The 15,628-nt window shown below is 43.7% G+C and overlaps 2 protein-coding genes across 2 annotated transcripts; one reads left to right on the top strand and one right to left on the bottom strand.

Annotated features, from left to right (window-relative positions):
* Window positions 1-1,255: 1,255 nt before the first annotated feature.
* LOC149420591 (uncharacterized) lies at window positions 1,256-7,759 on the bottom strand. Its single transcript, XM_089636390.1, has 3 exons — window positions 7,438-7,759; window positions 5,290-6,618; window positions 1,256-5,082 (listed from the first exon to the last, which is right to left on the bottom strand). Exons 1-3 carry the CDS (start codon window positions 7,757-7,759, stop codon window positions 1,256-1,258), a joined length of 5,478 nt encoding a protein of 1,825 aa, XP_089492516.1.
* Window positions 7,760-8,305: 546 nt separating this feature from the next.
* On the top strand, window positions 8,306-14,321 carry LOC149420590 (uncharacterized). Its single transcript, XM_089636820.1, has 2 exons — window positions 8,306-8,393; window positions 9,871-14,321. The coding sequence occupies exon 2, from the start codon at window positions 9,875-9,877 to the stop codon at window positions 11,144-11,146; it is 1,272 nt and encodes a 423-aa protein (XP_089492946.1). The 5' UTR covers window positions 8,306-8,393; window positions 9,871-9,874; the 3' UTR covers window positions 11,147-14,321.
* Window positions 14,322-15,628: the final 1,307 nt, after the last annotated feature.

The following is a 15,628-nucleotide window of genomic DNA, read 5'->3' as shown; positions in this document are numbered from 1 at the left end:
GTTTCTACTTGTCAAATGTCAATAAAAGACAGCTTCAAAAGTAACATCTACCGAAATAGCGGGCTATTCAAAATAACACCTCTTATTGGAAAACTATTTATATATCGGTAGTCATTGGGCACCTCAGAGCGGAAAACTTTCAGACACGGACTGTGCTTCTATGCTAATGTTTATCACCATTCATTGCATTAAAATTCAAGTTTATTATTCAACCCAGATAAGTCTATTATTCAACCCCCCCCCCCCCCCCCCCCTACATAATATAATATCTTGTATTATAATATATTTGGATATTACAAATCATCCAAATAATAAGTTAAGTAGAGGTCCCAAAAATTTTCCGTCCCCTCCCCTCTCCCCACCCCGTATGAATGGTATAGCCACGCCACTGTGACATGTTCTGCAAAGCTGTTACATAGCTGTTTGTCTGCAGTTTCTACCTTTATACCTACGCTATTTCGAGAATTAAATTATTATTTAGGCTGAAAATAAATACGTCTTCTCTACATAGAACAAGACTGTTTTCTAAAATATGTTATGTGGCTGTTCAGACGACATCAAAGACCATTCCATGATTAACAAAATATTATTATATAGACATTCGATAACCTATTGATACCCTCAATAGATATCTATTGACCAAAACATAATAATATTATTAACAAAACTGTACGGGACCAAGTTAGTGAAGCCCGCACAAATACTGCAAATTCAATAGGGCACCGGCACACATTGACACCTTGATCTGAGAGTTTTTGCAGGGGCAGTAGGAAAACATTAAATTAAACAAGTATTACTTTCCCGAGAACTCTCGGATGAGAAGTGACTGTTTGTACCAGTTACTTCTCTATTTATTGGACAAAATTATACATTAAATTTCACACATGTTCAATGAGAGTAATTAGCGATCACCCTTATCTCTTCACTGTGTTGAACAAAACAAAAACATTAGTTTTTAAATGTATGGTGGTGCCGAAAATCCATTAATATTAACTATAGCAGTCGCATATTAAGGATGTGGAATAATATTATAGTATCATATTTATTTTGACGCAGATATCTAAATGGTTTTATCAAAAATATTAAGGACATCGTAAAAACTTGAGATCTTGTTATCTCATAATGACTTTGGCTCTGCACGTCCGATATACTCCCCACGGTGCAGTCTCTGCTGCGCCCAGCTACTCCGTCGGGCGTGTTCTGTTTCATCCCAGCGTCTCGTGTTTGCAGTTGATGTCATTGCAAGGGGTTTCGGCTAGGCAGGTGTTGTCGTGCTGGTGATTGGATCGGCTGGTGTTGTTGAAGCAGGTAGTATGACGGCGATTTTAATGGCCGGTCTAACATATATTCCGGAACTTGTCTGGATACGGGCTGTCCTGACTTGTCCGTCGGCGGCGGGCACGGCCTCAAGGACGCGGCCACGCGGCCAGCTGTTCCGTGGCAGCGTGGAGTCCATAATGACCACCAGGTCATCCTTCTTAATGGGTGTGACCGGGTTGTGCCATTTTTGCCGAGCTGCCATGGTGGGAAGGTATTCTAGAAGCCACCGCCTCCAGAATATGTCTGCAAGTTGCTGGCCGATACGCCACTGGCGGCGAAGGCATATTTCCTCTTCCTTTTTGCCAAACATGGACAAGAGGGGACGCTTTCCAGCCGACCCTAGAAGAAAGTGGTTGGGGGTCAAAGGCTCTTCGTCGCGTGGGTCAACTGATATGTGAGTGAGTGGTCTGTTGTTCACTGTGAATTCAGCCTCTGCCAGGGCCGTGAGTAAGGTTTCTTCTCTAGGTGCCCGTTCCTTAAGTGTGGTGCTCAGGGCTCTTTTTACTGACCGTACAAGCCTCTCCCAAGCTCCCCCCATGTGGGGCGTCATTGGAGGTATGAAATGCCACTCAATGCCCTGGGTGGCTATGGCATCAAGCATTCTGGCATCGTGGCTCAATGATACCAGAGCGTCTCTCATCTCTGCATCGGCTCCATGAAAATTTGTTCCGTTGTCGGAGTACATGGCTGCGGGTTGTCCCCTTCGCGCAGTCATCCGCTGTATGGCCATGATGGCCGAGTCTGCGGTCAGTGAGGCGGCCAGTTCTAAGTGAATGGCGCGGGTCGAGAGACAAGTGAAGATGGCTCCATATCGTTTTTCCCGATGTCTGCCAACCGTGATCTCCATAGGCCCGAAGTAGTCGAGTCCGCAATGTGTAAATGGGCGGATGTGATGCATCAGTCGAGGTGGTGGTAGCGCCCCCATTAGTGGTGGAGAGGGTTTGCTTCTCCTTATGTGGCAGGTGGGGCAGGCGTGTGCTATCTTCCTGCTTGTAGTGCGCAGACGCAGTACAAAGAAATCGCCCCGCACCTCTGCGACCGTCTTCTCCGTGCTGGGATGGTCCGCCTTCTGGTGGTAGTGGCGAATCAGGAGCTGAGTGTACGGGTGGTCTCCATCCAGGATGACGGGAGTCCGTGCTACACACTTCGTTTTCGCTAGAGCTCGCAGCCGGGTACCCATCCGCAGGGCGCCGTCTTGTCCGAAGAAGGGGTTTAATGGGTTCAGACGACTACCAGTCGGCAGCATTTGGCCTTGCTTGAGGGTGGTCATGTCAGTATTGAAGGCGTCCTCCTGAGACCTTTTTATCCATCTGTCTTCCGCCTCCTTGATCTCCTCCGCTCGCAGTGGGCCCCCTACAGATTTGTTAACTTTCATCCGACATTGTTTCACAAAGCGGAGAACCCATGCTGTTGCACGAATCAGCCGTTGCCATGAGGAGAATCTCTCGATGGATGGTAAGGCTTCCCTTGCAGTTGATAGAAGGCCGACGTAGTGAGGCTTAACCTCTAGTGTCTGGTCGTCGGGCCTTTTGACAGGTGCACGCTCTTTTGGCCACGCACTCTCAGGTAAAATGATAAAGGCCGGGCCGGTAAACCACCTTCCTTTGGGTGATAGGTCGGGCACATCTGAGTCCCTTGTACCGATGTCAGCGGGATTGAGCTTGGTTGGCACCCATCTCCAGTCGAGTATGTTGGTTAACTCATCTATTTCGCCCAGTCTGTTTGCCACGAAGGCAGAGTACGTACGTGGGTCAGTTCGTAACCAGCACAATACGGTTGCAGAGTCTGTCCAGAAGTACGTTTGGGATATACGGGCCTGGCTTTCCTTGTGGATGGTCTGGGCTAGTCTTGCCGCGATGAGTCCGGCTTGTAACTCAAGGCGGGGAATGGAGAGGGGCTTCAGTGGCGCCACTTTGCATTTACTGGCCAGAAATGTCGCCTGTAGGGATCCATTTACTTCTTCGGTGTAATAGGCGACAGCGCAGCAGGCTTGTTCTGACGCATCGCAGAAGAGATGTAGGGTCACGCTGTTCTGCTTGAGATGGAGGCAGCGTCTCGGAACTGAAATGCTGTGTGTATTCAACAGGCTCAGCCATTCGGTCCACCTCTGGGTATGTTCAGGGGTAATGGGGTTGTCCCAGCCTATACTCGAGCGCCACACGGCCTGCAGCAGTATCTTCGACCGGATTGTAAGGCAGGAAATGAAGCCTACTGGGTCGAAGATTTTCATTACTATTGAGAGCAGCTGCCTTTTCGTGGGTCGCGTGGCCACTTCTGGGGTGATCGCCTCTTGGAATGAGTACAGGAAGTTATCAGTGGACGGGTCCCAAACTAGTCCGAGCACTCGTTCCGTCTCCGTACCTCCACCGCTGATCCGCACTGTGGAACTGGCCCGGTCTTCTGTGGGAACACCGGCTATGGCAGCTGGACTGTTAGATGCCCAGCTAGTTAGGTGGAATCCTCCTTTCGCGAGGAGGGTGCTCACACCGTGGACGAGTGAGGCAGCCTCCTGACAACTGTCTACCGCATCTAGGTAGTCATCCATGTAGAATTTAGAACGAATGGCTGCTGCGGCAATCGGGTTTTCATGTTCGTATTCCCCGGCTACCTTGTTCCGGACGAACTGGGCGCTGCTCGGTGAACAAGTGGCTCCGAACATCATAGATGACATCTGGTAAGTATCAGGTTCGTGTTGGTTCGGTAATCTCCAGAGGTAGAGTTGGGACAGCTGATCTTCCCGCCTTATCTTGATCTGCAGAAACATTTCCTTGATATCTGCGGCAATGGCGATGTTTCCCTCTCGAAAGCGCAGAATATTCCCTAAGAGGGAAGACAGCAGGTCAGGGCCGGTAAGCAGCTGGTCATTAAGGGAGGTCCCTCGGCATCGACTGGCGGCGTCAAACACTATCCTGATCTTCCCTGGCTTATTGGGGTTTGTCACCGCAAAGTGCGGCAGGTACCATTTTCTGGGTGCGGTTGTTGACGCTTCCAGTTTAGACAGCTTCCTGGCGTATCCTTTGTTGACCAGCTGGCTCATCTTGTCGCTGTAGGCTGCTGCCAGATTCTGATCTGCTGCCAGCTTCTTCTCAAGGGAATGAAGTCGTTTCAGCGCGCACTGCCGGTTGTCAGGCAATGTGGCTTCCGGATTACGCCACAGGAGGCCAGTTTCCCACCTCCCAGTGCGAAGAGGCCGGGTAGTCGTGTTCATTAGTGCGATGGCCCTTTGTTCGCTTGCCTGGGTTCTCACCGTGGCAGTTACGCCAAGAGAGTCGACGGCAAAGTTGCATTTTACCAATTCTCTTAGGCGGATATCTGCGGCTGATTCAATTTGTAGTGCCAGCGTCGTGGATTTATTGTCACTGCCAGTCCCGACACCCCCATGGGCGATCCACCCCAGTGCGGTTCGTGACACTATTCGCGTAGTGTCATGGTCTTCGCGCACTTCCCGTGAAACGATCAGATGAGCATTGTCTTGCCCTATCAAAAGTTTTGGGGTGACAAGGTTTCCCTGGGCCTGTTGTTCTGGCAGGTTGAGGTCGGAGATCGTGTTGGCGATGATGTAGTAGGTGTCACTGCTATCACATCCTCTTATGGTCAGCTTCACTCGGCGGGAGAGTGTGTCAGAGGTGCACATCCCTTTGGCGCCATGGATCCGTATGCCGCGGACTGGGCCGCTCACCCCGATCCGTGTCGCGATGTCAGCGTCGACAAGTGTCACAGTTGAGCCTTCGTCGAGGAGCGCGAACACCAAAACTTTGCTTCCTTGGGGGACGCCCAACATAACCTGCACAATTTTTAACAGCACGCTCCGGTCCGTCGTCTGGCGTCACAAGTTAACCTCACCGACAGCACCTTCCGGTACGAACTGTGGGTCATGAAGCAAACGGTGATGTGGTGATCTGCACCCTCCTATGCCGCACCATGCCTTGGTTTTACAGTCCCGTGAGTGGTGTCGATCCAGACACTTACGACACAGGTTCTTCTGTCGCACCATTGTCCACCGGAGGGCGAGACTTTTCTCCGCGAACTCGGTGCACTCGCGAGTTTTGTGGTTGCCACCGCACTGGCCGCAACTTTCACTAGACAGTTTGCGTTTACGCGTATTGTTCATTTTATTTTCGCGAGGCTCACTCCTCTTACGCGATGTAACAAATTCAGCAGGTCTAGAGTCTGGTTTAACTTCTTCACCGTTTACTACATGCACCTGCTCGGTCCGTCGCGGTCGAGGTCGCACTGGGTCGATCATCCCGCTGTTGGGTATAGCGCTAGCCATACTTTTCAGAAATGCTGCCAGCTGAGTTATTGTAGCTAGACTCGTAAGACCACGTGTCTCATACAGCCAGGTCATCCGTAGCGTAATCGGCATCTTTGTTGTGATGTCATTCAGTAGGGTGGGGTTGGTCAGGTATCCGTCAGTCCTAAGGATCCTAAGTGATGTCACCAAGTTCTGGACGGTTCCGGAGAAGTCTGCCAGGTCCTCAAGGGTTGCGTCTATTGTGAGATACGGCAGCTTTTTCACCTTTTCCAACATCAGCGTGGCTATTGCGCTGGCGCCACCGTATCGCTGCTCGAGGACAGAGAGGATCTCTGGAACTTGAGCGGGATCCATGAGGAGAGGGCCGACTGCATCCCGAGCCTTCCCTTTTAGTGCACGCTGCAGCCGGATGAGGTTTTCAGATGAAGTCATTCTGCAAGTGGTTGTGGATTGGGTGTACTGGGCTTTCCATGTGGGCCACTCGAGCGGGTCACCCAGGAAGAGGGGAAGATCCTTGGCCGTGGTCTGCCTTGCGATTAAGGCGGCCATCCGTGTATCGTCCTCTATCGTGCGAGGGCTTGCTTGGGCACGGGACGTGCGAAAACCCTCTGCTATTGCTGAGGTGATCTGGGACAGCTGATCAGCGCCTTTTTGCACCCACTCGTGAGTGTGCTGTGCTGTCTCATCGGCCGTAGGCAGTGGCGGAAACAGTGGTGAAAAATCCTGACTCGTAGGGAATTGCTGCGATCTGTTATGCGTAAATTCCACTTCTCCAGGTACTGCTGCTTGGGGCTGTCGCTCGGGGTACTGTGGTAGAGTATAATCGGCTATGGGAATGCTTGCCACGGGTGCCGTGTGTCCCGTAGTTTCCAACAGTATGTGCACTGAGCGTGCATTCGAGGCGGGTCCGGGTTTTATGATAGCGTGGCCAGCATTTGAGGCGGGCCGTGTTCCCGGCAGTGTACGCACCGGGCATGCATTCAAGGCTTGCCCGGGTGCTGTGATAGTGTAACCGGCTTTCGAGGCGGGCCACACTCCAGGCGCTGTTTGCACCGGGCATGCATTCGAGGCTTGCCCGGGTGTTGTGATAGCGTAGCCGGCATTCGAGGCGGGCCACGATCCAGGCGCTGTTTGCACCGGGCATGCATTCGAGGCTTGCCCGGGTGCTGTGATAGCGTAGCCGGCATTCGAGGCGGGCCACGCTCCAGGCGCTGTTTGCACCGGGCATGCATTCGAGGCTTGCCCGGGTGCTGTGATAGCGTAGCCGGCATTCGAGGCGGGCCACGCTCCAGGCGCTGTTTGCACCGGGCATGCATTCGAGGCTTGCCCGGGTGCTGTGATAGCGTAGCCGGCATTAGAGGCGGGCCACGCTCCAGGCGCTGTTTGCACCGGGCATGCATTCGAGGCTTGCCCGGGTGCTGTGATAGCGTAGCCGGCATTCGAGGCGGGCCACGCTCCAGGCGCTGTTTGCACCGGGCATGCATTCGAGGCTTGCCCGGGTGCTGTGATAGCGTAGCCGGCATTCGAGGCGGGCCACGCTCCAGGCGCTGTTTGCACCGGGCGTGCATTCGAGGCTTGCCCGGGTGCTGTGATAGCGTAGCCGGCATTCGAGGCGGGCCACGCTCCAGGCGCTGTTTGCACCGGGCATGCATTCGAGGCTTGCCCGGGTGCTGTGATAGCGTAGCCGGCATTCGAGGCGGGCCACGCTCCAGGCGCCACGGGGGCTTGGGTAGTTGTGAACCTGGAATCGGCAGGTTGGTGGCCTGCTTGCAGTGCGGCGGATGTATTTGTTGCTGCTGCCAGGGCTGCAAGTAGGTTGGCGGTGTGCTTAACGTGCTGCTTCTCTCGAGTGCGCAACTCACGGCGCAACATTTGTATTGCATCCTCAGTTGACTCTGACCGTTGGTCATCATCCTCTCCGTCGGACTCCTGGGGGGCCGGGAAACTGTGGGTCAGGATGGGACCCCAAGCTGTGGTTGATTGTTCAATGGAGTCCGAGGCAAGCATAGCTTGATCAGCTTGCTGGGGTGCATCTTGGCTAATGGGAACATCAGTCGGAGAGTTGGAAGTAGGGTCCGGGGCTCGGCGAGACATACGTTTGTCTCGGTCTGCGGGAACGCTGGTTGCTGATCGCGACGCCCCGGATGACGTAGAGATTTTATGGCCACTGCGAAGCGAAGGCATCTTTACTGAAGCACGATTAAAGGCGTAATGCGTAGAACCGGCACGAAGGACCAATTTGTACGGGACCAAGTTAGTGAAGCCCGCACAAATACTGCAAATTCAATAGGGCACCGGCACACATTGACACCTTGATCTGAGAGTTTTTGCAGGGGCAGTAGGAAAACATTAAATTAAACAAGTATTACTTTCCCGAGAACTCTCGGATGAGAAGTGACTGTTTGTACCAGTTACTTCTCTATTTATTGGACAAAATTATACATTAAATTTCACACATGTTCAATGAGAGTAATTAGCGATCACCCTTATCTCTTCACTGTGTTGAACAAAACAAAAACATTAGTTTTTAAATGTATGGTGGTGCCGAAAATCCATTAATATTAACTATAGCAGTCGCATATTAAGGATGTGGAATAATATTATAGTATCATATTTATTTTGACGCAGATATCTAAATGGTTTTATCAAAAATATTAAGGACATCGTAAAAACTTGAGATCTTGTTATCTCATAATGACTTTGGCTCTGCACGTCCGATATAAAAACAATTCTTGTTTTTATATGTCACACTTTGAAATTTGTTTTGGAGGTGAGCGCAAGAACAGTGGTGCCAATTTTTAAGAAGTTTTATTCTAAAGTGAGTTTTTAAAAATTACAAAATATTTAGATTTAACAATCAAAATGGAATATTATTTATTTACTTCTTGCTTAATACGTTCATAACTTTCCGCTGACACAATATCGTTAACAGTCAAAGTGGTATATTAAAGCATATTATTTATTTAGTTACTACTTACTTTCTGTTCCTAAAAAAAAAAAAATAATAATAAACAAATATTAAATACTTTAATATACTTTCATAACTTTCCATAGACACAATATTGTTAGAAATTTACCAAGCAAAGTATATTATAGCATATTATTTATTTACTTATTGCTTAATATATACTTTCATAACTTTCGGTAGACAAAATACCGTCAACATTTTTTTATGACTATTCAATCATACAAAAACACATAATAAAGCCAGTTATAATAATTTGTGAAATATCAGACACAAGGCCGCTTTACAGTGCTAGAAATGAACCAAAAATTGATTTAACAAAATTTCTTAATTTTCATCTTTCCAAGACAAGTCACATGCTGTTGTTTCACTGGTGTCTTTATAATAATAATTATTATGCTACCTAGTACTTAAAACTTTACCATTTAACAAATTTTTACTTCCACAAATTTATCGGCAACACAAAAAAGGTTTTAAAATGTTCGATGAACTCCCTTTATGTTTTAGGGAAGCTAAGTTAAAAAGTCTTTCAGATTTTTGTCGGTTATGTCTCAATGTTGTGAAGTCCAAATATTCGTCCGTCGGTAATAGAATCGTCTAGAATTCCGAAACAACAAACCCCACGTCATCGAGTGCACAGATGAAACTACTTTTCGTGAGAATAGACATTTAGCAAGCCTTAAAAAGTTGGTCTGCAGGTGCATGGAAATTGGAAACGATTTTTTTCTTACGATTAGAGTCGATCAGTAGATGAAAAAAACAGACAGCTTGGGGCTTTCGCAGGCAGCCGGATTTAAAGAAGGATAAAAATTGGTAAATTCTACCTCATCGAGTACACTAGATTGAAGAATTTCTTGATCTCACGATCAACAGCCTGGCAGTTTTTTGTGTATGAATTTTTGAAGTTTAATATTTCCCGAATTTAAAAATTATAATAAAATATAATTAACCAACTTACGAACCGGCTGCGGTGGCCCTCACCGCTGTCACATGCCTATATTTTTAGCAAGCAGTTCGTTTTTGGGGTGGGTAGGTTGGCATTTAAATATAATTCTCAAAATTAGTTTTTGTACTGTAATAACTAAACTTATGATGGATTCATCACAGCTAGCCCATCCCATAATAACAAATGTTGCTAAGGATTGGAAAAGCACAAAATAGACGCTTAGAGTCTCCAAGTCTATGTTGGACCCAAGACCTCTACAACACCTCACATGCCACACACATTTTTGAGAAACGTGATATTATGATTTTCTTTTAAATGCTACAATATTAGAGTTTGGAGAGTTCTTAATTTAATTGTTAATAAACTTGTTTTTTACACTTGCAGCACGATGATAACCCGAGGTGCAACTACCAGGTTTGTCTTTTTGGCTTGCCTTCAAATCGCTTTAGGACATGCATCAGCAGACCCCACCACATTACCAACACCGTTGTGGAGGAAAAACTGCTTCAGCGAGACAGAAAGCAGCAACGATTGCATTGACAACACTATCAAGATATTGTCAGACCACTATACCTGTGATTTGGCCATAGAAATGGATAATATTCCTGAGGAAATTGCATACTTACATGGAACTATTTTGGTTGCGGTTGGCGATGATAAATTTTTCGTTCGTAATGAACAACTTGAACCAGTCATTGGAAAAATGTCAGTACCTCCCAGTTGGAACGACTTTACTGACAATAATCAAAACAGATTCTACGTGAATGATAACGGCACATTGATTACGGAGAACCAAGCTCGAAATGACATTGAAATTTTAACAACGGGAGAATTCACAAAACAAATAGTTTTGGATGCGGATCAAAATAAATTGCTAATTCTCTCATATAATCAGGGGGATTCAGCGGGTAGCCTATTTGCCTTAAATACCGATTCTCTAAACAGTGCAGAAGATGACATGCTTGAAGCGACAAAGATAGAAAAAGCCGGAGAAGATATATCCGCTTTTGCAGTTGAAAGTGGATCATCGAAATTACTGCTCGGTCTAAGAACGGAGAAAGGGGGTGGTAAGATCATTCGACTCTCGAGACAGGAAGGACATCCGTGCACAGAAACTGATGCAGGAAAGAAAGCCATCATGCATATCATCGAAGAAACTAAAGATAAAATATCAAAAACTCTAGAAGATATCATCATTGAAAAACCTATTTCCAAACTTGGTCGAACTTCTTCGCAAGGAAATGAGATGGAGTTAGAACGAAAAAATAAGGATTTAAGTAAAGAAGTGCTAATATTACGGACTCGGTTGCAAGCCTATCAAAGACGACCTGAATCACACTACTCACGGTACCCCTCACGGTACCCCTCAGAGCCCCAGGAGATGCCCTTGTCAGAGTACCCCATAATACAAGAACAGTCTATAACCCGGCAGCAGGAAGATGTTAATACCATTGTGTTCCATTGTGTAAGTGTGAATGATTACGAAAACCTCAAGACCAAATGTAATGAAAAGGAAAATGTTATTACGGAGCTAAGACGACGACTGGACATAAAAGCCAACACTCGGTGCATTCCAACAATCCCTCATTATTTTATTCCACCATCATATCAGTTGGTCAAGGCCAGCCTTATGCGGGCGCAAGTGGAGCCGACTGCTTAAATGTGACAGTGTCATCAAATGGCCAATAAATATATTTGAAAGGTCCCGGGATTATACTAGGGATTTTTGCCGTGCGACTATTCATCTCGTAGCTACCCACTCCATTTTCACCCTCGTTTAATATCGCTTGCAACTAGTTCCATTTTGTTTCAAAATCTTTAGCAAAACAGACTGTCCATTAGGGTGGAACACTTTTGTATGAAAAAATTTTTTTTTCGAAATTCGAATTAGAATACCAGGTAAAAGTTGCTTTATGTAATTCTAAATAACACTTCTCAATTTGAAACTTCTAGCTCGACATCTTGAGGTCCCGCCATAGCTTTAAATTTTATTTTTTAAGGTTTTATAGACGTTTTGTATTAAACACCCTATAAACAAAATAATAAGTAAATATAATATTATGTTATGCATGAAATGATAAAATAAAAGTTGATTTTAATTAATAAAAACATTTTTTTTCAAAATTAAACACAGATTAAGAAAGTTATGTTGGTATGAATAAAATCATTTTTTATAGCAAAAAACCATTTTTAGGTTCAAACTTTGGCATGAGTTTTCGAGATAATTTAGATTTTATGAATCCCTCTCGTCTTGTCTTGTCGAATGCACTTAGAACTGCTTCTGTCACAACTTTTACAAATCTTTCCACAGCCTGGGTGTGGCAAGTCAGTCTCATAAACTTCAACACTGTATCTTCTCCATTTTCAATAAGATCTTGTAACTGATCATCGGAAATATTCATCAGTATTGAGGGTTCGTATATATTTTGTTGACAGTCAATCATGTCTATGTAAGAACATGCATTTAAGTTCACTTTTGGCACCTCAAAAATGCGCGAAACAGATGTTTTATGAACTTGACGAGCCTTTAAAATGCGTCTTGCAGCGAGTTCTCTAATGTGCTTACGTGAATCTGTTATCATACTCAACAACAAGTTTTCTGGATGAGCGAAGTAACTGTTTCAAATTATAACAGGGTCCACTATCGCTAACAACTCGTTGGACAAATATCTAGTGCTGTTAATGAGCTTCCATAAATGATTTGAACCATCTTTGCAGGATGAATGTGTTTCGATAGTAAACCAGACAGGAGCGTATGATTATACGACAAACGTTGCTAAAGTCACAAGATTTTGTTGTGGATTTTCTGTAGAAATATACAAATGCAGTATGCGATTAGCTCTTGTCAACCAGCGGGCATGGGGTAGTTTACCTGGGCTTCTCTTTAATAAATCCAGGAGACCAGGATCTATTTATGACAGCAGTAGTAATTTCTTATAAATATTTCTGGTCTGTACTGAGATCTGTGGATATTTGTGGAGGTATTTCACCTTCTATCTTCTCAAAGTTAGCCAACGGCAGCGTCTCGCATATCTCTAATGCTTTACCAATTTGACCTGCAAATGATTTAGGTCCTGCAGTAGGTCCATCCAAATAGGTAAACAAATGCCTCAATGGTAACTCATTGGAGTGTAAGAGACAAATTATTCATTGCAATGGTCGAGATAGTCTGTTTTCCCGGTATTTTTGTTTTTTCCATCACAGCCAACAGCCATTAAACCATCTAGTGATATCTTTTCAGTCGTTAAAAATCTGTGGATAGCTCTTTCAATATTTCTTGCACTGCCCGATGTTGGAACCCCATAAACAGTACCTGGTTCTTTTATAATCGAAATATGTTCCTCTTGTACAATCACTCTAAGCCTCTTCGATCTTTTTAAAACAGTTTTAGCCGTCTTGTCTTTCCTTCCATCGAAATATAATGAAGGAATTTCTGTTACTCTTTCTTCGGTTAAAATTTGCTCGCGTCTCATTCTGTCTTATTGTTCTTAGTTTCATCCTATCTATTATGCCTCATTTCTTTTTTGAGAGTACGTAATCTTCTATTCAGCAATTTTTTATTATGGATAAGATCAGTTCTTCCTAAAGCCATTAGTCAGTTAGTGCGTTGGTCTTCTAAAAACATTTGTGCCTCTTTTGGAACTTTTTTTTCTCTCAAACAAGTACAGCTTACAAATTCTTGACATTTACTTGCAGCTATGTCAAAAATCTTTCTACTCTGTACTCTGAACTCTTCTAACTTTTCTTCCTTAAGTTTCTTCAAAGACTTTTTCAAATCATAACACTTCGAGTGATAACTTTTTAGTAACTGTAAGATTATTTTGTGTGTGACAATTGGAATAGAAGATTTTATCCACAAGTCTTCAATTTTCGTTCAAACTACTACAGCAATTTCCAAATACGTAGGTTCTTTTGCTGTGTTATTCTTTACTCTTAACCCATTCGTAGAATTTCATCACATTTTCATACGTAGGTAGGATATTCTCTTTCAACTCTGCACTTACACCAAATATCGGACATTTTAAATTTTGTCTTCTAGAAATCAGTTTAATTCACTTAAAAAACGTTTATCAATAAGTACTCGTGAATATAATAGACGCGCGACCTTTCACCTGAGACAATTATCGACAGTAGTTTAAACAAAACACTGCATTTCGTAGATTTTCAGGTGCCGCCCCCGCTTTGTCCCGCACTTTGCACCTCTGTTACAGCGCCAAAGTATATTAAAATAAAAAAATATTTGATTGCAATAACTATTTAACTATATTTGAATATGTTTTTAAATAAAATAAACCTATTTTAATAAATTCTGTACTATTTTCTAGGCCGCGCAAATATCCCTTTAACTGTCGTTTTTGTAAATGTTCGATGTCTTGGCGGGGGCTCTTACCGTTGTCTGATATTATTTATATTTTTAATTGAGGTAATTGATGGCAATTGGCAACTTAATACAACTATTCCAAATCAAAATTAGAAAAAAAAAAATTTCGTTCCGCCCTACTGTCCATTTCACTGTTGATTTTTGACACCCATCGCCGCAAATATTTATTCATATTCCGTATGTACAGGTGGCAAACAAACAATTTGTCTTAATATTTCAAAGCATAATTGGCAAATTTTCTAAATAAAAACTTTTTGGTATACCCATAAGAGAATTCATAATCTGCTCTTTCATAGATGGCAGTAATTTAATTATTATAGAAAAAACATTTTTTGCAAGTTGTGCTTTAAAATATTAATATGAATTATTTAGACGGTCCCGAAGAACAATTTCGGATGTGCAAATTTGTAGTTTTGCTTCAGAGCTGTTTAAAGTTTCGTTTCTGCATTTTTACTTTTTTTGACAATATATTTTTCCAATTAAATAAAAAGGAGTTAATGCAAAATATAAACGAATCTATATTTCTTGATCTCAATATCGCCCGTACATACGCAACGTGAATATGAATAAATAGTTATGTCAGTATACAAACTAAATTCTTTCAAGAAAGGCATATAAATACTACACTAGATTAAATTACCGATACTATATTCGATACGAAAAAAAATCACAATAAAATAAACACCCGGGTTGCCGGCATTGAAACTGAACTGAAAACACGCAAAAAACATTACAAAGATACTATTGCCAATTCTAAGAAATGAAGATTTCATTATTTATAGTGATTAGAAACTAAAATTTTATTCTCAGATGTCACTGGTGTGGTATTCGTTTTTAGGCTGACCTTACTAGGAGTTTCAGAGCCGAGGTTTCTGGTTACAGAGACGCACACCCGTCACTTAGCCGTGGTTTGGGGCCAATGGGTAATTGAGTAATTGGTGTAAAAGGTGTAATTAAATATTATGTTGAACATATTTTATCATGATGAAATTACATTTAATGTTCAGATTACAGTAAAAAGTGGTTTGATGTGTGGCGATTTAATAAATCTGAAAAAACCCAGAATTTTATTTTTTTCACAACCCAAAGGCACTTAATTGTTATCACCGCTTCAATGCAAGCAATAACAACCTGTAAACTTGTTAGGTGTGTGACATAATTATTTATTTATTTATCTTCTTTTTTTAATGTTAATACCGCACGATAGTCCCAACTACTCCCAACCGCCAGGAGCCAGTGAGACTATGGCACCCCCAATTGGGGTTTGTTGCGAGGTTGAAGGAAGTGGGGAGGGGAAGATGAGAAAGAGGAATTTGGGAAAGTACCTGGTTATACGACGGCCTCGATAAATTTTATTTGATTAATTTGTGTTATTTCACAATTTACTCATAAATAATATCTAGTATACTTGCGGCACGTTACAGAGTGGAAGATCCTCTCAATCTAGCCCTGGTGTAAGATAACCATTCAGAATTGAAAGGTCATATTGCTCTAAAAAAAATAATATTAAAATTTACGAAATTAATACAAGAAATCAATAAACAATTTTTAAAAATGCACTAAGTACCAACATGAATCGCAACGCACTACTATGAGTTGTTAAAGGCAAGAACTAAGTATGAAAAAAGACGTACACAAGTATACGTCATATTCAAGTGTTCTCTGTATTCTATACGACAAATGTACATATGTTTGCAGTGCACATTCAAGCGACGATTCAGTGCCGAAAAAGGCTGCGCTTTTGGGTACAAATAATAATAT

Source organism: Hesperophylax consimilis, chromosome 10 (genome assembly GCF_061612785.1).
Source record: "Hesperophylax consimilis isolate HC1 chromosome 10, BYU_Hcon_1.0, whole genome shotgun sequence".
Taxonomy (NCBI): Eukaryota; Metazoa; Arthropoda; class Insecta; order Trichoptera; family Limnephilidae; genus Hesperophylax; species Hesperophylax consimilis.
Note: the sequence above shows the minus strand (reverse complement) of the source record. Positions and strands in the feature narration are given on the sequence as shown.